Source organism: Bubalus bubalis, chromosome 5 (assembly GCF_019923935.1).
Source record: "Bubalus bubalis isolate 160015118507 breed Murrah chromosome 5, NDDB_SH_1, whole genome shotgun sequence".
NCBI lineage: Eukaryota > Metazoa > Chordata > Mammalia > Artiodactyla > Bovidae > Bubalus > Bubalus bubalis.
The window spans coordinates 119,392,807-119,416,667 of record NC_059161.1 but is presented as its reverse complement, the minus strand read 5'-3'; the positions used below and the strand labels follow the sequence as shown (position 1 = coordinate 119,416,667).

Genomic DNA, 23,861 nt, shown 5'->3' with positions numbered 1-23,861 from the left:
CACCACAGACTCATTAGTGAGAGTGTTTCCTGGTGCTTGGAAGCTTCTCTATTTTTTAAGACTCCCTTCTCGGGATGGAGCTCCATCCCTGACCATTTTGTCTCTCTTTTTATCTGTTTCATTTTTTCCTACTTCCTTTCGAAGACAATGGGCTGAATTTATGGGTGCCTTATATCCTCTGTGTGCATTCAGAAGTAGTTTTGTGGAATTTACTCTGCGTTCAAATGTTCTTTTCATGAATTTGTTGGGGAGAAAGTGTTCTCCCTGTCCTATTCCTCTGCCATCTTAGGACTGTCCCCGAAATTACTCATAATTCCCATGAGATCAATAGGGCCCTGAAGACAATATTGCCTTGCTAGTGGGGAATAGTAAACCTGGTCTAAAGGCTGGTTTCATCTCAGCTTAAAAAACTTTACATCAAGCATTCAAAAAATGCAATTATTTCCAAGAAATTAACAGTGTTTGCAAACACTGAAAGGAATAATTATAAAAATTAAAAAAAAACATGCAGCATCCAAAAGTGACCACATCCACAATCCAATTTAAAATTTCCATATAAATTGTGAAAGTATTTGTCCTACTTTCATCTCAATATTGTAAGGTAATTATTCTCTGATTAAGATAAATAAATAACTTTAAAAAGAAAAAAATCCAGATGTGTAAAGAAGCAATAAAATATCCATAACGAGGGAAAAATCAATTTGTAAAAACACAAGTAAAATATATATGACATAATTAGCAGGGAAGGACATTAAAATGCCTACTACATCAATAATCCTTATATTCATGAAGCTGAAGAATATTGAGTAGTTAAATAGAGACATGTAAAATAGAAATGCAAAGACTGTGGGGAAAAATTAATTGTGCATCAGAGACCTTTGAAATAACTTTAACAGTGCTAAAATATATGTAAATGGAATCACACAGGAAGTGAAAGACAGGAGAATAGATCAAAGGACTTCATAATTACTGGTTGAAAAATTTCCAGCTATGATGAAAGTTTTAAAGCTGTTAACACAGAAGCTCATTTAACTCAAGGACAACAAATATGACAACTCTACAAAGGCACATCATAATTCATGGATTAAGACAATCAACCAAAGAAATGTAAGCAGAAAGAAAAACAGACAGAGTAGAACAAAAAATGGGGATGACAGCAGATTAGGCAAATGAAAGAAATAATGTTAGCCAGGGTACACTGGCACCACATCTTAATTTCTGAGAGAAATATAATTGACTCAGAATTCTATACCCGAGAAAAATACATATCAAAAACAAGATAGAATACTTTCTCAGACAGACAACAAATACAAGATTGCATCCCCACCAACAGACCAATGTAATAAATGTTTTTTAAAAGGTCTCAAGTCAGAAGGAATTTAAAACAAGTGTAAATCTGGATCTACAGGGGGAATGAACAGTACTCAAAATGATAAACATGTAATATGTATTAAAAGGTAAATATAGGGACTTCCTTGGTGGTCCAGTGGTTTAGGATCTGCTTTGTAATGCAAAGTATTTGCAAATGGCAAAGGTTTGTTCCTTTGCCAGAGAACTAAGATGCCACATGCAACTGAGCAACTATGCCTGCATGTCTCAAATAGAGTTTACACGCTGCAAGTACTGAGCTTTCCCTCCTCAAACAGAGAGTCCGTACCACAAGGAAGATCCTGCATGCCACACTAAGACCCAGTACAGACAGAGAAATGATAAATGACTAAATAATTTAATAATTATCATAATTAAAAATGATAGACTGGAAAGTTAAAGATGCATCCCATGGATCTTAAAACTACTTAAAAACAGTTACAGTGAATAAAGTGACAAAGGATATAAAAGGGAATCATAAAACTTACTCAGTCACAAAGAAGTCAGGGATACAAAAAGAGATAGAAAGAAAGAACATGGGACAAACTGAAGATAAAGAGCAAGATGATAGAATTAAACCCAACTAGAGTTATCCCCTCAGATGTGAACCCCGACTGAAGATATACCCCAGGACCAAGATGACAGCAGATCCCCATACACTGCACTGTGAAGCTGAAACAGAGCCTGCCAGGCTCCAGCCCCTTGTGCCTGGGCACAGAACAGCACCAAAAGTTTATAAGGAGCAGTAATTTAGAAGACTTCAACCATACAAAGTGCATCCTCTGTTTATAACAAAATGGCATTATAAATCAATGTTCACTGGACAGAAGAAGAAGAAGGCGCTAGTATAGTGTGGATCTTCCCACTTTTACAACTCTAATTCTGCCCAGGAAGCAGTAGATAAATTATAAGACTTACATCTCTTCAATACTAGACATACTTGACATGCATAGACAATAGTAGACATACATGTTTGAATTTCATGGTTCAGTCTCCTCTCTTGCTCATCCTGGGCAACAGGGACTGCACCTCTAAACCACAGCTCAATCACTACACACAAAGTCGGATGATATTTGCCGAGTCTTTCACATAAACCAGTGAAAACATGTTTCCTCCTATTTCACACTCCTGGCTCTTTTCAACCAACCACGGCTCTTGTCCTACCTCCTGGGATCCTGGTCGTCTATCACTTGCAACCATGTTCCCATATACCAGGCCTCAATTACACCCAAAGAAATTCCTATTCAGAGTGGCCATAATACACGCAAAAAGGGAGAGAACAGGAAGCTCCTTACTCTCCTCTCTTGTTTCTTCACTACATACACTCACTGAAAACCTGTGTACCAGGTTTTTTATGTACAAAAGTTCAAGTTGAAAACTTTAAACATGTAAAAGTGCATTTGCATGTGCAATCACATCAGTTTATTCACAGATCTGACACACATTGTCGTGGGCACATCCAAGACAAGTTGGTGTGCATCTGTGTACTTTACTGTACAGAACTGTATGGAGTACAATAGTGCAGGACTTTTATTTCAAGCCTATGCTGTCTGAATGGAAGCATAAATACAATTCTATTTTTAAAGGTGTACTTAGTTGCTCAGCTGTGTCTGAATTTTCAACATATGGACTGCAGTATGCCAGGCTCCTCTTGCCATGGGGATTTTCCAGACAAGAATACTGGAGTGGGTTGCCATGCCCTATCCAGGTACGCAAGATTTAAAATGTTTCTTTTATTGTTTGTGTTTGTTTTTTATGTATTATTTGTGTGAAAAGTATCATAAAGCTATTAAACTACAGTAATATATAGCCAATTGTCTTAGTTGGCTTCCTAATTAACTTTGCTGAATTTATGAAGAAATTGGGATTTTTGAATCCCCCCTTTCAAATGTAACTTGTTCATATACAGGGGACTTACTGTTCTGCTAAAACCTGTGGATCCAAAAGTAAACGCCTCCCCCTCCAGTCCAAGGAAGTCACATTCTTGGTTGGAATTTTAGAGGAAATGTGAGATCTCCATAATTCTAGCCATTTCAGTCTTTTCAAAAGACCTTGATCAGGACAAACAAACACTAAAGTAGAAATAGTCATTGTGTTTCTACCCACTTCTAGAAACTGTTGCTAACTCCTCAGTACTGGATCTTGTAATGCTGCTGACTGGATGGAGAAGTGACGTGAAAAGAAATACGGAAGGTGAGACAGATAGGTCAGGATGTGAGGTAACAAAGACAAGATATTTAGAAGCTGAAGAATTGAGAGAGATTTGGGACCTGAGTTGGAAAAGCAGTTTTCAAAAAAATTGGGTCATGTGGTATGTGTAATCCTCACTTCATCCTTTAGAAGATTTCTACTGACCAGTCTGCCTGTATATTCTGGAGCACAGTTCAGTCCATCTAGCTGTTTCTCATTGCTGCTCCTTTCTCCTGGCCCCCACACTGCGGCCATCCATTCAGCCTATTCCATTCATTTTTTGTTTGTTTGTTTGTTTTGTTTTTGTTGTTCTTTAAGGCAGGTGCTGCAGGCTACCTACAAAATGATCAATTCTCTGTTTCTCTTTCAAAACAGAAAATAGTTTGTTATATAGCCATGAGCCCAGTAGTTACAGGCCTGCACTTCCTACCCACCCATGCTCTTAGTCATGACTGGTGACTTAAAAATTCAAGCAGATCTGTAAGAGAGATTTCTTGGAAGACTGGTTTCAAGGAGCTGATTTAGCTGAGAGATGGGACTCTTCCCTTCCTGACTTTCTTTCTAACTGCAGCCTGGATTTTAGTTGTGATAGCTAGAACTCCTGCAGTTGTATTGGACAATTGTGTAAACTTGGAAATGGATATCGCCCAAGCTCTGGCTGGCCCACCTCCAGATTTGTTTTAGTGGGAGAGAAAAATCAAGTTTATCTTGCTAAAGTTATAGTTGCTTTAGGTTTTTTCAATGTACATCCAAATTTAATCCTGAATCTACTATGTGTTTAATATGATATAGCCTTAATATTTTGTTGGGTTTAGTGAATATATTTATATTTTACATTTCTCTAATTTTTTATTTTATAAACTGATTCATCAACCATTATACCTAAATTGTATAAATGCAAAATTATGATTATAAGCATGCTTTCCTTTTGAATTTTTATACTTTCTTTTCTTCTTTCCTTTTTTTCTCCATATTTGTACAGCCTGGGCCATGTCCTCTATTATAACCTCATCGATATCCATCTCTGCAGGCCAAAACAGGCTTAGAAATGTCTGGGGTGAACCAAAGAAGAATGAATTACAGAGACCTGAATGAAGGGTGGTGGCCCTTGTTACTCATCATGAATGTTCTGAAGTAGAATCACATTACCCTGCCCTTCTGTGTGCATATCACCCCCAGGTGTGCCATGACCATGGAAGATACTTTGGCCAGAGGAATTTGAGTAGAGGTGATATGTCACTTCCAAATGGAAGTATTATTTTCTGTCCCACTAGCTGGAATGCAGATGTAATGACAGGAGCTGGAGCAGCCATGTTAGACCAGAGGTAAGTAGCACAGGTGGAAGATGTGACAAGAAAGAAGTTGGGCCTTCATCTCAGTATAAAGACCTGCACTAGCATTATATGACAGAGAATTGAAATTGTATTGTATTTAAAACAATGTTATTTAGATTTTGATTACAGTCATTGAACCTGTAATGGAACACTCATAATAGAAAAACTGATCTTTGCGTCAGCCTTGTCTTGACATTAGGCTCTGAATGAGACAATATCTACTGACATATACTTACAAGTGAGTCAAGTGACAGCCCTGTTCTCTGGAAGCTGTGTTCTAGTGTGGGATTCAGAAACTGAAACAAGAACAAAGCTACATGGCAGGACAGCTTCAAGATCCTGTAGGAACCTTTGGGAGGGGAACATGAATCAGTCCTGATCTCAGGAGGTTGCCTGAAGCAGGGACAATCCTATATCAGTCTCCTCATAAATAGACCATGGTGCCAAGTTTCATGTAAAAGTTATTTATTTCAAATTTTTCCAAGAGTGTTTTCCCTTTTGACCCAGTGCTTAAGATATGCGTTTGAGACCTGGTTTGTGAAGATTGCAAATGCCCCAGGGCAACTAAGCCTGTGGGCCACAACTACTGAGCCTGAATGCCTTAGAGCCTATGATTTACATCAAGAGAAGCACAGGACTGAAAAGCCAGTGCACTGCAATTACAGAGTAAACTCTGCTCACTGAAAATAGAGAAGCCCTAAGCAGCAGTGAAGACCTGATGCTGCTGCTAAGTCACTTCTGGCGTGTCTGACTCTCTGCGTCCCCATAAATGACAGCCCACTAGGCTCTGCTGTCCCTGGGATTCTCCAGACAAGAACAGTGGAGTGGGTTGCCATTTCCTTCTCCAATGCATGAAAATGAAAAGTGAAAGAGAAGTCGCTCAGTCGTGTCTGACCCTCAGTGACCCCATGCACTACAGCCTTCCAGGATCCTCTGTTCATGGGATTTTCCAGGCAAGAATACTGGAGTGGGGTATCATTGCCTTCTCTGCAATGAAGACATAGTGCTAAAAAAAAAAAAAAAAAAATTATCCCAGGGAAATCAGTGGGGTTTCATGGAAAGTAGGACATGAAAAAGGATGAAATCAGTCTGGTTCTGCTATCATGCAAGTCATGGAGAGGGAAGCTACAGCCTGTTTTCACAGGAACTTGGGACATAAGATGTGCCTCAAATGTGCCCCAACCCAAGGCTAGGGAGCTGGGATTTCACTCTCCAACTAGAGCCTCCCTCTCATGCTTCAACTGACACCGAACTGGTATCTCCAAGCCCTTGTATTAGATCCTCCAAAGACAAATCAAAGGTGCCACTAGAAGCAAAAGACACTAAAGCTCAGGAAAATGCAAGCTCAGATAATGTCTAGATTTTTGCACCCAGTCTGCCATCTCCAGCATCATGTCTGAAATCCTGCTAGTCTAAAGACCTCCATGGGTCTCTACATGTAAGCATTGTTTCAGGTTTTAGTTTATATAGGAGTATAGTTGATTTACAACATTGCATTAATATTAGTTGTATGGGAATTTAATTCCCTTATACATACATATGTATCCATTGTTTCTTACATTTTTTTCCCATACAGGATATTACAGACTATTGAGCAGAATTCCTGTACTGTACAGTAGGTCTTTGTTGATTATCTATTAAATAAAGTAGTATACATATATTAATCTCAAACTCTCAATTTATCCCTCTCCCACCTTTCCACTTTGGTAACTATAATTATTGTTTTGATGGACGGAAGGGTCTAGGTACTTTTTGGATGAGGGTCTGCGCTTGTGAGAGTGGAGTGGCCAGGGAAAGCAAGTCTGAGAGAGACCCATTTGAGATGATGTTAAATATTGAGGAGGACCTAGCCATGCAAAACCTGGGATTCTAGATGTGGGAAGTAACCCCTGCTAAGGACTAAGGTAACCAAGCTTAATAAATGGCTACCCTCCATGACCTCATCCCATGCTTCAGTTGTGAGTTAGCATCAATGAGGCATGTCAGCCTTCCCAAGAAGGGAGAACCTGGGGCTATCACGAGGCTGAATATGCTCTGGACTCAGGGACGTGTCCACAAACTGGTTATCACCAGGAGCATCACGTGCCAGGGGCATCACCTATGCCTCTGACTATCTCCATGTACTTGTTCTCAGGAGAAGGAACGCCAAGGAACTGATAGAGCAAAGAAACAAGAAATGACTTTTGTTTTGTCTTGTCACATGTGATTCCCATGGCCCTTTGACCACACTGCTCTCTGCCCAAAACTCTTTCCTCTTTTGCATCTTCAAAGGTGGCTTGTGCATAACAACAGCACCTGGCTGTGAAGCCTGGTGGCTGGAACTCAACTCACAGTCAGCTGGGACCCACAGATGTCCAGGCTTGTCCTGTGTCTCTGTCCTCTTTCTCCAACCAGATTTGTAAAGTAAAGTCCCTATAAAATATAAGGGTGATTGTAATTCTCTCAAGGCCTTTGAATTTCTAAGTTCTCTTTGGAGCATCAAAGAGAGAACACATCCCCCTGCATCCAGGCTAGTCTCAGACCCCGACCTCGCTCAGCCTGTGGTTCCCTGAGAAAACATAAAGCACATACCTAAGTTACCAGAAGGCTGAGAAGGGAAAGCTTCTCACTGTGAATGCATGTTCATGTTACCCAGTCAGCCAAGAGTCTGTCTTCTGTGAATGAGGAGCGGGAGCTCTGGGGATCTGAGTTGGGAATGATCAGTCACCACCTGCATGACTGCCTCCTAGAGTCACTACAGCTGGGGCTCTCCCACTGTGCCTGGAACCCAGAAGAAACAGCCCTGAATATTGTTTTCCTGCTCCTACACGACGGCAGGTATGTTGATAAAATTGAACCAGACTTGAGGGGCAACAGGAAAGAAACTTCCACTCTGGTGCTTGCAGACATCTTAGAGTTACCCAGCAGTGGATACAATTGAGATTTCTCTCATCTCTCCCTTCCTGGAAGTCTCCTAGTCTGGGAACCAGAGTTCCTGGGTCCCAAGTCTTCTCTAACTTACCTGCAGCCTTAAGGTGAGTCATACACCCCAGGGTTCAGTTTCCCATCTCTTGGATGAGGGAGGCTGGACTTGCTCCAGAACATTTTTTCCAGATTGAGTCTCAATTCCAATCAGTGGACAAGTGGCTCAGAGGTGGCTGTTGCTGAGGATGATGGTGGTCAGGGAGATGCAACTGTCTGGTGAAGTTCATGGGTCCTGGGCTCAGGGCTGAGAGTGGCGGACCACTTGGCACACAGCTTCTTTGACACCGAGGTCTTAGAGGCCTTGCCTCCTGAAACTTACCATCATTTGGGTTCTGTGGGATGATATCAGGTAATTATAAGTCAGAATTTACCACTGGGGAAGCTTGTAGATTCCTCAGCGGAAACCCAAATTAGGCTGATGAATCATCTCTCCAAACAAACTCTGGGAACTAGATATGCCAGGACTCTTAGACATCTTTTGGATGATCTGCCATTTGCTCTCTGGCTTGGGATGATGCCCACTCTTAGAGTGGAATCAAAGGGCCTCTGGGGGAGCCTTCCCCTCTCCCTGTGACTCTTTAGCAGTGAGTACAGCTCTCTCCCCTCCGCTTCTGGAGCAGGAATTCCAACAGGAGTTACGTGACATCCAAGTTTAACCTGAGGACTCAAGAAGGTCTTGCCCTCAGGTAGGCACTACTCTTTTCCCAGTGCGTCTTCCTTCCCTCCTGGGTCATGTGCATGCTGCCCACCTCCTGGTTACTGGGTTCTGAATTCCTCCTCCCTTCACTTGTAGATATCTTGGCAGTCCCACTTGTGGCTCCCTCCCTACCCAAGCCCAGTCCTTCACCTGCAGATGGCACTAAAGAAACAAAAACCAAGACAGGTGTTCCCAGTTCATTCTTTCTAAAAATGTATGCATTCCTTCTGCTTCCAGACCCTGTCCTGAATCATCAACGTCTCCAGCTAGATGATTTCAGCTTAGCAGAGGAATGGAGATGCAGATGGATGAGGGGAGTGGTAAAGGTGTCAGGTGTGGGGGACAGTTTTCTGATGACAAGAGATGAATTGGAGTAAGGAGCATGTGGTCCTCCAGCCACTTATTCATTGGGGACCTGCCTGAATCTGTTATCTTGGGCTCCTCAGGCTATCATTAAGACAGAAACTTCAAAATGGACTTTCTATAAACTTCATACTGCAAAACAATTTCAAACATAACAAATATAATAAAGAAGAGTGTCATGAACGGTATATTTCATCATTCAGCATCAATAACTACAAAACTAACCTCTTAGTCCCACAAGTTGTCATAGACTGGAGACTATGCAACATCAAGGTGGTGGCCAGTTGAGTTCCAAGCAGAGACATTCTTGACTTGCACCAGTCTTTCTCTTGTTGGTATGTTCTCACATGTGGTGGTTGAAGGGAAGGAAGAAGCGGGAGAATAAGAGAGAAAAAGAGGGATAGGCTAATCCCACCATGAGGGACCACCATCAAAACCCCATGTCAACCTGGGTACCTCCCAAAGGTCCTAATTCCTAATACCATCACATTGGGAGTCAAGGGTGGACACAATTCAATCCATAGCAGCTATGCATAGCATAACAGCTATCTTTTTTAAATCAAGACAGACCATCATTTCATTCTCTCTTTTAACCCTTATTCATTTTTCCTGAAGGATTTTAGGGACAAGATGTACATTTCACCAAATGTACATAATGAGTATTTGTGGTAGAATGATAGGATATGAAAAAAATGCTCTTTTGTTCCCAAGAAAATGAATATTTTATATCCAGTCCATGTGCAAATTGCCCTGATTCTCAAAAAAGTAGATGTCTTTTCACAGTTTATTGAAAGAATGTAGTCATATGTTGTACTTGGTTCATATCACAGCTCAGATCATGAACTCCTTATTACCAAATAAAGACTGAAATTGAAGAAAGTGGAGAAAAGCACTAGACCATTCAGTTATAACCTAAAACAAATCCCTTAGGACTATACAGTGGAAGTGAGAAATAAATTTAAGGGACTAGATCTAATAGACAGAGTGCCTAAATAACTATGGACAGAGGGCTCATGACATTGTACAGGAGACAGGAATCAAGACCATCCCCAAAAAAAGCAATGCAAAAAAGAAAAATGGCTGTCTGAGGAGGCCTTACAGATAGCTATGAAAAAAAAAGGGAAGCAAAAAGCAAAGGAGAAAAGAAAAGATATACCCATTTGAATGCAGAGTTTCAAAAATAGCAAGGAGAGATAAGAAAGTCTTCCTCAGTGATAAATGCAAAGAAATAAAGGAAAACAATAGAATGGGAAAGACTAGAGATCTCATCAAGAAAATTAGAGATACCAAGGGAATATTTCATGCAAAGATGAGCTCAATAAAGGACAGAAATAGCATGGACCTATCAGAAGCAAAAGATATTAAGAAGAGGTGGCAAGAATACACATAAGAACTGTGTAAAAAAGATCTCCACAACCCAGATAATCAGGATGGTGTGATCACTCACCTAGAGCCAGACATCCTGGAATGTGAAGTCAAATGGGTCTTAGAAAGTATAACTGCGAACAGAGCTAGTGCAGGTGATGGAATTTCATTTGAACTATTTCAAATATTGAAAGATGATGCTATGAAAGTGCTCTACTCAATACACCAGAAAATTTGGAAAACACAATAATGGCCACAGGACTGGAAAAGGTCAGTTTTCGTTCAAATCCCAAAGAAAGGCAGTGCCAAATAATGTTCAAACTACAGCACAATTGCACTCATCTCACACGCTAGTAAAGTAATCCTTAAAACTCTCCAAGCCAGGCTTCAGCAATATGTGAACCATGAACTTCCAGATGATCAAGCTGGTTTTAGAAAAGGCAGAGGAACCACAGATTGTATTGCCCACATCTGATAGATTATCAAAAAAGCAATAAATTCCAGAAAAAACACCTACTTCTGCTTTACTGACTATGCCAAGCCTTTGACTGTGTGGATCACAATAAAACGTGGAAAATTCTTAAAGAGATGGGAATACCAGACCACCTGACCTGCCTCTTGAAAAACTTGTATGCAGCAACGGTTAGAACTGGACATGGAGCAACAGACTGGTTCCAAATAGAAAACGAGTATGTTAAGGCTGTATATTGTCACCCTGCTTATTTAACTTATATGCAGAGTACATCATGAAAACGCTGGGCTTGAAGAAGCACAGGCTGGAATCAACATTGCCAGGAGAAATATCAATAGTTTCAGATATGCAGATGACACCATCCTATTGCAGAAAGTGAAGAAGAATAAAGAACCTCTTGATGAAGCTGAAAGAGGAGAGTGAAAAAGATGGCTTAAAGCTCAACATTTAGAAAACTAAGATCATTGTATCCTGTCCTATCACATCATGGCCAATAGATGGTGAAACAGTGGAGACAGTGGTTGACTTCATTTTTCTAGGCTCCAAAATCACAGAAGATGGTGATTGCAGCCATGAAATTAAAAGACACTTACACATTGGAAGGAAAGTTAAGACTAACCTAGACAGCATATTGAAAAGCAGAGACATTACTATATCAACAAATGTCCGTGTAGTCAAGGCTATGGTTTTTCCAGTGGTCATGTATGGATGTGAGAGTTGGACTATAAAGAAAGCTGAGTCCCGAAGAATTGATGCTTTTGAAATTTGGTGTTGGAGAAGACTCTTGGATTTCCCTTGGACTGCAAGGAGATCCAACCAGTCCATCCTAAAGGAAATAAGTCCTGAATGTTCACTGGAAGGACCGATGCTGAAGCTGAAACTCCAATACTTTGGTAACCTGATGCAAAGAGCTGACTCATTTGAAAAGACCCTGATGTTGGGAAAGATTGAGGGCAGGAGGAGAAGGGGATGACAGAGGATGAGATGGTTGGATGGCATCACCAACTCAATGGACGTGAATATGTGTGAACTCTGGGAGTTGGTGATGGACGAGGAGGCCTTGCATACTGCCATTCATGGGTTCATAAAGAGTTGAACATGACTGAGCAACTGAACTGAACTGAAGTTATTGAACATAGTGTCAGATTTCTTTCCTCTTTTTCTTTTCGTTTTCTTTGGTTTTGTTTTTGATGGGCAGGATTTTTGTTTTTCCTTAGAAGATATTCCATTCTGAATGTAGAGTCATAAGTCTGAATTTTAAAGCCACTTACATAATGTGTTGTTATAGGTAGCTAGTCAACAACTTGATGCAATTAGATTTATTAGTCTTTGTTCTCAATTTGTTCAGTTAAGTTCAGTCCTTCAGTTGTGTCTGTCTCTTTGCAGTGCCATAGACTGCAGCATGCCAGGCTTCCCTATCCATCACCAACTCCCGGAGCCTACTCAAGCTCATCTCCATCAACTTGGTGATGCTATCCAACCATCTTATCCTCTGTCTGTCGCTTCTCCTCTTGCCTTCAATCTTTCCTAATATCAGGGTCTTTCCCAATGAGTCAGCACGTTTAGTATGCATTCAGTCTCTTTTTAAATTAACCAACATGAATTCAATTCCTCTCTGTCACCACTGCACCCCCAACTCTAGGCCAGAAACAAAAAACTGCAGAGACTGAAGGCTGATTCCAGCACATCGCTGTGGAGATTTTGTTCCCACTTATTTTTTGGGAAAAAAAAAATTAGTTGCTAACATTAAAATCAGTAGATTGTACATAAATATCCAAACTTCTGATTCTCTTGAAAACATGGCCAACTGGCCTGCTTTCCAGCATGGGTGAAGTGGAGGAAAGGCTGCTCCTAGTGGTAAGGCCTGTGCTGCCCAGATTCCAACATGGTCACCTAGTCCTAGTATTGTATCTCCTGCCTCTTGGGGCCATGAGTTTGTAAGAACGAGACTTCTAACTCTCTTAAGATAAAGACTACTTTTGTCTTGATCAACTTTGACTTTGAAGCCTTTAACCTAGAACCTAGCACACAGTTCTTCCTTGTACATTTGTTGGATGATATAAAATATCTTGTGGATGCATATGAAATTTCTTACAATACTGAAAGCATGCAATTGAAGTACTGCTCTGCCCTAAATCTATGATACAGACTGGCATCATAGGTGACCCTGATGTCTGCCATTAGATCCACTATCTAAAGCCAGTTTTATGTCCCTGGGCTGTCCCTGAAGTCTTCACTTTGCCATTTTTCAATTTATCCTCCTAGCAATCTCTTCTTCAATGAAGACAGCAATGCATATCTGATGAAGTGGCTAGGAAGATGACATGAAACCACGAGTGTCAAGCAAGACCCCTAGTATCCATTTTCATGATGCATTTAGCAGTTTTTTTTTTCCAAGTAGGCAAGGTTCTCTGTCTTCTTAGATGTCCATGCAGATCAGTTTGATTTTCCAGCCAAGCTTCAAGGAAGAGATTACAGTCAATTCTCTGTATTCTAAAAAGCTTCAAAGTCCACTCGCCAAGGACACTGATGAAAGTAAAGATTTTATCAAGAGCTTTGTGGTTTTTTTTTTTTTTTTTTTTTTCAGATCTTTTAGTGGCCTAAAGGGGAAAACTAGTGTAGGTCAGAGCATATATAATTAGGGGCTCCCAGTCAGCACTACATGCTAAGAACCTAAACTTCCCTGAGTACTTGGAGCCAGGAAAGAAGCATGAAGTGGGTTGTGCTCCTTTGGCTGGTGGCCTTCTCAGAGTGCATAGTCAAGTAAGTATGGTGACACTATGTCACACCATATTCCTTTCTCGGATTTTTCTTTTCATCTGATTATTTTTCCACCCATCAGGTTGAGAAGAGAATGGAATATTTCCCTAAGAGTCTTAAAGTTCAACTCTTACTTATGATAAGTAACTTGCTATAGGAACTGTGGATCCCAAGGTCTTGGTGTAGATTTGGGTTGCACAAATCTTGGGGTTCAGTCCTGTCATGACTTGTTGAAAATACAACTCCTTGCAACTGTTCAGTGCACAGTTTATGCAGATGTTGATGTGGTCCTGTGGAATAGCACTTTTCTCCATTTTATTCAACATGTCCCCTTTTTTCCCTGTCTACTTCAGTGTGTATATGTCTATGTCTGCATCTCTGTATCACTATCATTTATCTCTCCATCTCTTTGGAAGTCACTGGGAGTGTATTTCTCTTTGTGTAGTTTTCTTTTAATTTTTTATTTTACTCTTACTTCCTTCTCAAGCCTCTGAATTTCCCTTCCTTGTTCTCTATATCTTGGATTCTTTCAAATCTCTCTTCTCTTTCAACTTGGAGAAAGATACACTGTTTTATATACACTGTTTTATATCTGACAAGCAGTGTGACCAGACCAAATTCAGAAACCTCTTGTGTTTCAAATTTCTCCCTTGTAAAAGAGGAGAAGAGTCCCCCTTATACCTCATTCCTTGAGGTTCTATGAGAAGGAATGTGTGGGATGGTAACAGCAATGCTAATGGCTGTCATTGTTGAGACTTCCTATTAATCAGGTACCTTACATCCATCACTTCACTTATCCCCAAGATATTCTATTTGGAGGCTTTGTTTTGTTACATTCCACAATTTTGCCGAAGGGGAGACTGAGACACCACATGGTCATATGGCTTACCCAAGATTGCAGAAAAGAACCTGTATTCAAATCTATGTCTTTGCCATGATATATGTATAAAATTCTGATAATAATGTGCCTGATAAAAATGATTAGAAAATACACAGGGCCATTACAATGACAGTTATACCTTAACACTGACAGCTAATTGTAGCATCTTCTTTGTTTTCTTTGTCAAATGCTCGGTGGAAGAATACCTCTAAGGCGAGTGAAGACCATGAGAAAAACCCTCAGTGGTGAAAACATGCTGAACAATGTCTTGAAGGAGCATGGTAACAGAATGTCCAAGATTTCTTTTCGTGGCTCAAATCTAACTACTCTCCCGCTGAGAAACATCAGAGATGTGAGTATTTTGGGAGGATGGCTCTCCACAGAGCCTCCTGGTGCTCTAGCCTAGCATGGGGCTCATCTGGAGGTGCCAGGTGGGATGTTTGGGTTGGGGTTCCTGAAGGAGGCAGAGAAACTGGAAAACAAGTGCCCTAACCAGAGGAGAAGGCACTCTCATCCTCAACTGTTGGTCTTTGTGACTGGGTTTGGCAATTAACAGGTGGCAGGTAAATATCCATTTCTTTGTCAAATATGTGTCATTAGTTTGAGGGTGATTGTTCCTTCCAAAGTAAGTGAGCCACTCAGTTACAGATGAAGTGTGAACCATCACTGATCAAAAGGTAGAACCAATTGCAAAGCAATTGTGAATCCCTAGGTAGAGGAATTCAGTTTCCACAGATGCAAGAAAAACAACAGTAAAAATTTACTGAACCTGTATTCCATGTATGGCCATAAGAATCTAACACAGTTCTTACTGTTTTTAGATTAGAAAATGGCTTATTTTGTCTTAAGGAATGCCCATGCCAGCCTGAGAGATAGGCAAAGAGTAAATACATGTCAAATGAAAGGGTCACCTGTTTGGTGTTGATTGGATGTGGTCTGAGTTTAGAGGGAGTGGCTGGGGTTGATCAAGAAGGACCCCCTGTAGAAGGGGGTGATAAGACTGGGTTTGAAGAGATGACAGAGCTTCTCAAATGAAGGCACTAGGATTCCTGGGTGTCCAGTGGTCATGGAGGCCCAGTTGTTATGCCTCTGGGCTTCCCATGCAGGAGGTACCACTTCAAAGCCTGGTCATAGAGTAAATATCCTGCATACAATGTAGCACAAGAAAAATATATCAAATGCAAGTACCTCTGTGACCAAAGTCTGTGAGATGCAAGGTGGTTAGAAAGTGATCTTAAGAGATATGTGACACCCAATGGGAGGCATCATTGTGGGAATAGAGGGTAGACAGTTCTGCACTGACCCACTCCCTCCTTCTCCCTGTAGTTGACGTACGTGGGTAACATCACCATTGGAACACCCCCACAGGAATTCCAGGTTGTCTTTGACACAGGCTCATCTGACTTTTGGGTGCCCTCTGACTTTTGCACTAGTCCACAATGTAGTGAGTACAGACACCCTGTACCCAGACCATCCTTCACTTGCCCTGCCACCCTGTTTCCACCCTTGGCACCTGATGACACTCATCTCTTGTGTCTACAGTTGCACACGTTAGATTCAGACAACATCAGTCTTCCACCTTCCGGCCTACCAATAAGACCTTCAGCATCACCTATGGATCTGGGAGAATGAGAGGAGTTGTTGCTCATGACACAGTTCAGGTAACAATGTAACAAATGCTGAGTCAGGACTGGCTATGGAGTGACCACTGCTTGCAAAACAGATGCAGGACCATCTTGAAGGACCCTTCCTAGCCTAACTCCCATAGATATTTGCAATCTTACCCACAGGATCATGTCTCTGGGGAGGTAGTGCCCGTGGTGACACAGGAGCAAGCAAATCAGCTAATCCAGAGAGTGGCTTGTGGTGTGGACTTGCAGCTCCTCTGCCCATGAGCAGTTCAAGGTTCATTTTTCTGGGAGCGAGAAGAAATGATAAAAGCACCCACTTTTATATTCGCAGACTGTTCCAGGCACTTTCAGGTGATAACTGGTTTAATCCTGCAACAACCCCACACAGCAGTTACTCTGATTAGCTCATGAGACATATGAGGAAACTGAGGTGCAGACAGAAAGGGCCTTGCTGAGGGCACACACGTGGTAAAAGGTGGAGTTAGGCTGGCTTTTCAGGACTGAAGTTGCTGTGGGTGTTTGGGGACAGGATAAAACTGATCTGGGGACCCTGGGGGCAGCCAAGGGCTTCAGGTATCCAGAGTGGGAAACTGGAGGCCTGAGAATTCAAGGGGCCTGATAAATGAGTTCTCACTCTAGAGGACCCTTGAGATTCTAATAAACCTATGGCCTGCCTCCCCCAAAATACTTGAGTACTTCCCCTCTCTCTCTTTCTCTCTCATACACACTCACAGAAATATACACATATCCCCAAAAGTGAATTCCCCAGGCAGTAATTGCATAGAACCCTGCAAGCAAGATTGTGTTTTCAGCTTCTGTCTTCCTTCACAGATGCATACTCCACAGTACATTACAGAGAATGCAGTCCATTCCTGTCATTAGGTCACAGTGATGCCAAAGAGAAAGCTATTTTGCTCTTGATTGTTTTGTCCATAAGGTGGCACCAATGGGACCTGACCTGACTCTTGGTTGTCCCACCTGTACAGAAGCCAGGAAGCCAATTTGACTCACTCAGGTGGTGTTTTTCAGAAGGGCAGATTTTTAAAATTCACAGCCTCTCTCAAAAGGCACCCAAATTTTCCTCCCAATTTGGTCTAACCATCTATGGGCCACTGAAGACAGAGCACAGCCTCAATTCTTCTCTGAGGATATAATGGCAAGGCACCCCAGCCCAGTCCTAGCCCCACTTCATGTATCTGTAAGTGGGAACACTCTTCTCTCCCACAGATTGGGGACCTTGTAAGTACTGACCAGCCGTTCGGTCTAAGCATGTCAGAATACGGGTTTAAGGGCAGAGCTTATGATGGCATCCTGGGCTTGAACTACCCTGACAAATCCTTCTCTGAAGCCATCCCCATCTTTGACAAGCTAAAGAATGAAGGTGCCATTTCTGAACCTGTTTTTGCCTTCTACTTGAGCAAGTAAGTCTGAGATGGACAATCACTTTATCCAAATTAGCTGTAAGATGCTTTCAGGTGCATGAAAATTATATAACACTTGATAAAGAAGTATCCTGAGAGATGATCTAAACCAGGATAATTATGGCCCCAGGGCCCTACCTGGCTTCACCCCTGGCTTTTATAAATAAAATTTTATTGGAACACAACCCTACTTGTGGGCTCAAGACCAGTAACTTGGTCTAGGGGGGTGAGTGAGGAGGAAGGCTAATGGAAGGCAACAGGAAACAAGTTGAAGGAAAGGAATTAGGATTTGCTTATGAAATTGATAAGGAAGGAAGGAAAAGGTGGATATGGAAAATGGTGGATATCTTTCCTTCTTCATTAGCATTTCATTGGGAGCCCAGGACCAGATACCCAACTTATGGAGCCATTGAGAAATGAATGTGTGGGTCCCCACAAAAGTGTGGGACTCTTGTTCAAGAAATATTAGGCATTTCAAAACAGGGAGAGCAGAGGTGGGGTCCCTTCTGAGTGTGGGCCCTTTGGACAGTGGAGGTCACAGGTCAGCAGAGCCAATTCTAGGTGACCTGAGCCCATACCCTTAGAATTGCCATTCTTTGATTTTCCTGAAAAATGACAAGCTGGACAAGGAGAAAGCCAAAACACTTCAGCACCCTGTCCTCTAAGGGTGTCTGAGCATTCAGGTTGCTGGAGGTCCAGGGCATCTTCAGAAGACACAGTGGGTGGAGCCCAGCCAAGTGATTCAGCTTCTAACCTCCTCTGTGCCACTCATTAGTCAGTAACAGACCTCAGTCTGGATCTCAATGTTTCCTAGAATCTATTTCTGCATCTGTACATGGGGACATTATTAGGGCCTTGATGGGTGGACAAGCACAGCTCTCAGACAGTGCTGTTGATACTGTCCTCCAAGGATCACCTCCTCACTTCTCTCTACAGAAAAAAGCTGGAGGGCAGTGTGGTGATGTTTGGTGGGGTAGACCACCGCTACTACAAGGGAGAGCTCAACTGGGTACCATTGATCGAAGAGGGCGACTGGACTGTACACATGGACCGGTAAGCACATGTGTACCAGAGTGTACACATGACCCTCCCTCTGAGGGTCAGCCCAAGTGATGCTCCCACTACTGTACATGGACACAGGCAGATACACACAAATATATTCTCAGACACACAGTCACACAGACATATACACCACCCACAACGACACAGACAGACACACAGACACATGGAAACAAACAAGCTGACACATATAAACCTACACAGAGACACATAAAAACATGCATAGCTAGTCAGAGACACACAAGCACACACAGAGACACATACAAACACACATACAAACAAAAAAGCCCATAAATACACAAACAACCCATGGGTTAATAATATCCAGGCCTTCTGACCAGGGCTCTGACAAGCATCCTAAAAGGGTCCAGAGAGGTCTGTGCAGCTGGGAGGAGGCTGCACCCAGTGCCTTTGAGGTGGGGAGCATGGTTAGAGGACTCTACAGTGTGGTGAACAGAGTATCAGGGAGAATTTCACCAGCCTAAACAAAGATATGATAAGATGACCAACTGTCCAGGGCTACCTAGGACATAGGAAGTTCCCAGTACAGATAAATGTCATTTTAAAAACAAGGACATTCCTGAGAAAATGGGGAAAACTGGTCTTCTTAGGGAGCAGCTACCCAGCAGTGAAGAGAGCTTGGCTGCAGTCTTAAGCTGTGAAAGCAACTAATAAAAAAGACATCCCACATTCTTGGGCACACAGTGGGACAGGGTCTATAATAGAGAATCAGGAAGGTGGGATCCAGGAGTGACCTGAAGACAAGAGGCATAATTGATAGGATTCTGTGTGATACCCTCAGACAAAAGCTGACCTATCCTTTGGTGTTTCTGTGGGCTAGTTATGTATTTCCTGACCAGGGTCTCAGGGTCCGCGCTGGTTGTAGGAGCAGTGCTGGGAGACACCCTCTCCCAGAGGAGCCCCTCTCTCCCTCTACTCTGAGAATCTGCTGCCCCTGCGAATCTCCATCTTCACACTGTAGTTGACCCATTATTTGTTCCCCACCAGATACAGCTCTCTGGATGTTTCTTATTGTATTCTCAGTCTTCATTCACTCATTGAACAGACAAGCATTGGGCATCCACTGTGTGCCAGGCACTTTAGGGAGGCAAGGAGAATAAAACTCGCCCTCACATCTAAGAAGGCAGATATACATGATGTGACCTGCCCACATAGTGAATTGTGACTTTGATACATGCTAGACATGAGGAGGAGAAAGCAATGGCAACCCACTCCAGTACTTTGCCTGGAAAATCCCAGGGACTGCAGAGCCTGGTGGGCTACCCTCTCTGAGGTCTCACAGAATCAGACATGACTGAAGTGAGTTAGCAGCAGCAGCAGCAGACATGAGAAAGGGTCTACAGAGATTGACCAGGACATGAGACTAATAAACACCGGGGGAAAGACTTCCCGAAAACAATACAATTAAACTGGAATCTGGAAGATGAGAAGTAATTTGCTAGTCAAAGGGTAGTGGAGTCTTCTAGGAAGGAAGACCAGCTTGTGTAAAGGTGAAAAATATCCTGGTGTATTCAAGTACTGCATTTGAGGATGTCAAGAAAGGTGCTGTGTCAAGAGGAAAGGAAAAGAGGGCCAGAAACAAAGCTGTTTACTAGACAGTCAGGAAGGGGACAACTCTGGGGAGACTCAGAGTGACCTTGATGTCTGCTTTCTTCCATTGTTTCTCAGCATCTCCATGAAAAGAAACGTAGTTGCTTGTTCTGAGGGCTGCGAGGCTGCTGTTGACACTGGGACATCACTGATAAAAGGCCCAAGAAAACTGGTCAATAAAATACAGAAGCTCATTGGTGCCATGCCACGGGGTTCCAAGGTGAAGGGTCATGCCTCAGGGTCACTCCCAGTCTCCATACACAACACGGATCTCCCAGGCCAACCTCTAATCCTCTGTCTCTAACAGCACTACGTTTATTGTTCTGCGGTCAATACCCTGCCCTCTATTATCTTCACCATCAATGGCATCAACTACCCAGTGTCAGCTCGAGACTACATCCTCAAGGTAAGGGGACAATTCTGAGGGTTTGTTCTCAAACTGGAGCTTGCAGGAACCCTTGGGCTGCTGCTGGGATGAGGGCACCCTCTGGAGGCCATGTCACACCATTGCAGATGCTGCTGAGCCCTGTGGCTGGGCCAGTGCCTCAGACAAATCCAGTCACTTGAGAGTAAAGGGCTATGTGTGACAGTGATTTTCCTGAAACAAATGTGGAGATACCACACCATATGGCATGGTGGGAGTCACAAGGAGAGGGGAACACTAAGGTCCTCAGTCCTCAAAGAGCTTAAATTCTGAACATGTAGGTGCATGAACATGAAATTCAGCTCTAGCAGACCCTGAAATAGGCCATGTTACAAGTAGAATGGCTGGGGACAGTCCCAGTGTGCTGTCCCAGCATAAGTTAACAGTCTCTGTTCCTTTCTTGAAGTTTTCTTGGTTTGTAGATAAATTACATGCTCAGCCTAGTTCTTGGCTTCATCTTCCCCTTGCTCTGGCCAGGTGCCTCCTTTGTGAGTTGGGGTACCGACCCCTCTGTGGGGAGGTTGGATCCTAAGGAGAATAAAGGGTGCACAGTGACTGCTCAGCCCCAGCACAGGGTGGAGGCTTCATGTCAGCTCCCTGCGAGAGTTCAGAGGAGGCTGATGGGCTCAAAGAAGGCTTTGAGGAAGACAGGGAATTTCAGGAATTCTAAAACCACAAACTCATTGAGCCATATGGAGGGTTGCTTGGTTCTAGGCAGAACTGCACTGGATTCCATGCAAATGGCATCTCAAGGTGGTCTGCACTGGGGCACTGGGGACTTACTCGGGGTGATGAGGGCTACAGACTGGCCAGTGGGGATGGGGAACAAGAGTACATTACCCAACCAGGCCTGAAGTGGCCAAAGAGGGTGAGTGTGGGCCAAAGGAGTCTGCTCAGTGTTCCTCAGTTAAGTCTTCAAAAAAGTGTTGTAGGCACTGCTCTATTTAAGATGGATAACCAACAACAAGTTACTTTGTAGCACAGGGAACTCCGCTCAGTTTTATGACAGCCTGGATGGGAGGGGTGTCTTTGGGACCAAGATACTTGGATACATAGAGTTGAGCCCCTTTACTGTCCACCTGAAACTCATAATATTGTTAATCAGCTATATTCAAATACAAAATAAAGTTTTTAAATAAAGTACGGATTGTGGGGATGCAGGAGGAGAACCAGCATTCTCTGCAGAGAAAACAAGAAGCAGGAGTTAGAAGGAAAGAAACAGGGAGAAAGGGGAACTAGGGACACATTTGTTCTTTTCTAAAAAATTATATTGAAGTGTGGCTAATCTTCAGTGTTGTCTTAAGTTCTGCTGCACAACAATGTGACTCAGTTATACACATACATATATATATATTTATGTTTTTCATGTGGCTTATCACTGAATATTGAATATAGTTCCTTATGCTCTACAGTAGGGCTTTGTTGTTTTTCATTCCTCTGTTTCCCCAACTCCTAGTCCTCCACTCACCACATCCTTCCTCATGACAACCTCATGTCTTGGACCTCTTTGGTTTTGGATGAACTCTCATATCCTCTGCTGCTGAGAAAACCCCTTATACTTACCAAAAGAGGGAAATAAAACAAAGAATTGTGCTGGGTCTGGATAATGGGGGGAGTCACCAGTAAGGGCTCATGCTGACTGGTGTGTGTCTCTGACTCCTCCAGGATTCTAGAGGCCGCTGCTATACCGCCTTTAAAAAGCAACGATTCAGTTCATCTACAGAGACCTGGATCTTGGGTGACGCCTTCCTGAGGGTGTATTTCTCAGTCTTTGATCGAGGAAATGGCAGGATTGGCCTAGCACGAGCAGTGTAAATGCCTGGAGTGGTTCAGGAATCAGTAAGGCCGCTCCTAACACACACTCACTCACACTAGGGCACTCCTGCCCAGGATGGTGGTGAACTGTATTTGGTGGTCTGTACACCCTATTCTCAGTGAAGAATAAACGGTTTCACTCTAAATGGTGCTGAAACAAATGGTTGCCCCTGTTTGTGTCTGAGAGTGAAAGAACCAAGTCTGAATCAAAATTGAGAGAAGCCCTACTCCAACTGGCTTCAAGGAAAACGGAGACTCATTGAAATGATTCTGGGAATCCAGGACACAAGAATCAGAGCAAATACAAAGATCTCAGTGACTGGACCCAATAAATTAGAAGTCATGAATTCTCTCTCACTCTCGCTCTTTCCCTTGGCACTTCTTTGATGGTCTTAGCCTGGCAACTTTCTTCCTTAAGGCTTCTACACCTAGTGAGGGAGTCCAAGCTACCTGCCCTAGGGTTTAAATCCTGAAGGCATCACCTAGTAAGGAAAGAAGATTGCAGACATCAAAGTTCAAGGGTGTTCTCTGAATGACCCACCTCAGATCACATGTACAGCCCTAGATCAGCCACCCTGGCAGGAAGATGGGGTCTTATCACTGGGTTTACATGGTCTTAGGCCCTGACCAGGCAGCACACATGATTGTCAGTTTCCTCCAGAACTACATAACTGAAGCTGGGGAGAGGCAGCCCCAAGGATAGCGATTGGCAGATGGTCTAGGCCCTCGAAGAGTTTGTGATGACCCACCAACTCCACCACCTCCTCATTCGAAGGAATTATAAGGGGTAATGATATAGTCTCTCTTTGTCCCATCTCAGATGATCTTATCACTGGGCTTCTCCTCCAGGGGAGTTTGGGTGAGGTACTTCATGCAGAGCAGATTCCCTCTTGTTCCCACACCCCAGTCACCAGCTCTCTACCACATATGCCTGCTCTGTCCTTTCCAGTTCTACTTGGTAAATGGTGGCTCCAGTGGATCCCTGAGCTATCCCCTTCCTCCAGGACTCAGAATTCCCCTTTCTTGGCCTCCAGTGCTGCTGGAGAGAATGCAACACATGTATCGTGGGACCCAGAGTACACAGAGCCTTCAGCCTTTCTAAGCTTCTCCATGGGTGGGGCTACAAACTGTTTGCTTGGAGCTGCCATGGTTAGGCACTTTTGCAGTGGAAGCATCCATTCTTTCCACCTGGAGGCCTTCAGTAGATGCCTCAGCTGAGTCAGCAGGGGTCACAGGTTGATTTCCAATCAGATTGAATGGTTTGATCTCCTTGTTGTAGAAGGGACTCGCAAGAATCTTCACAAGCACCACAGTTCAAAAGCTCAATTCTTTGCTATTCACCCTTTCTTATGGTCCAGATCTCACATCTGTACATGATTACTGGAAAAATCATAGCTTTGACACCAGAGACCTCTGTAGCAAAGTGAGCCTCTACTTTTTTAATACATTGTACAGCCTTTCTTCCTTCCAAGGAGCAAGTGTCTTTTAATTTTGTGGCTGCAGTCAA

At 42.9% G+C, this 23,861-nt stretch overlaps 1 protein-coding gene across 1 annotated transcript; it reads left to right on the top strand.

The window, feature by feature from the left end:
- The first annotated feature begins 13,407 nt into the window (after nucleotides 1-13,407).
- PAG8 (pregnancy-associated glycoprotein 1) lies at nucleotides 13,408-22,514 on the top strand. Its single transcript, XM_045165833.1, has 9 exons — nucleotides 13,408-13,516; nucleotides 14,595-14,745; nucleotides 15,720-15,837; nucleotides 15,936-16,054; nucleotides 17,252-17,445; nucleotides 18,382-18,498; nucleotides 20,194-20,335; nucleotides 20,423-20,521; nucleotides 22,205-22,514. Exons 1-9 carry the CDS (start codon nucleotides 13,464-13,466, stop codon nucleotides 22,352-22,354), a joined length of 1,143 nt encoding a protein of 380 aa, XP_045021768.1. The 5' UTR covers nucleotides 13,408-13,463; the 3' UTR covers nucleotides 22,355-22,514.
- Nucleotides 22,515-23,861: the final 1,347 nt, after the last annotated feature.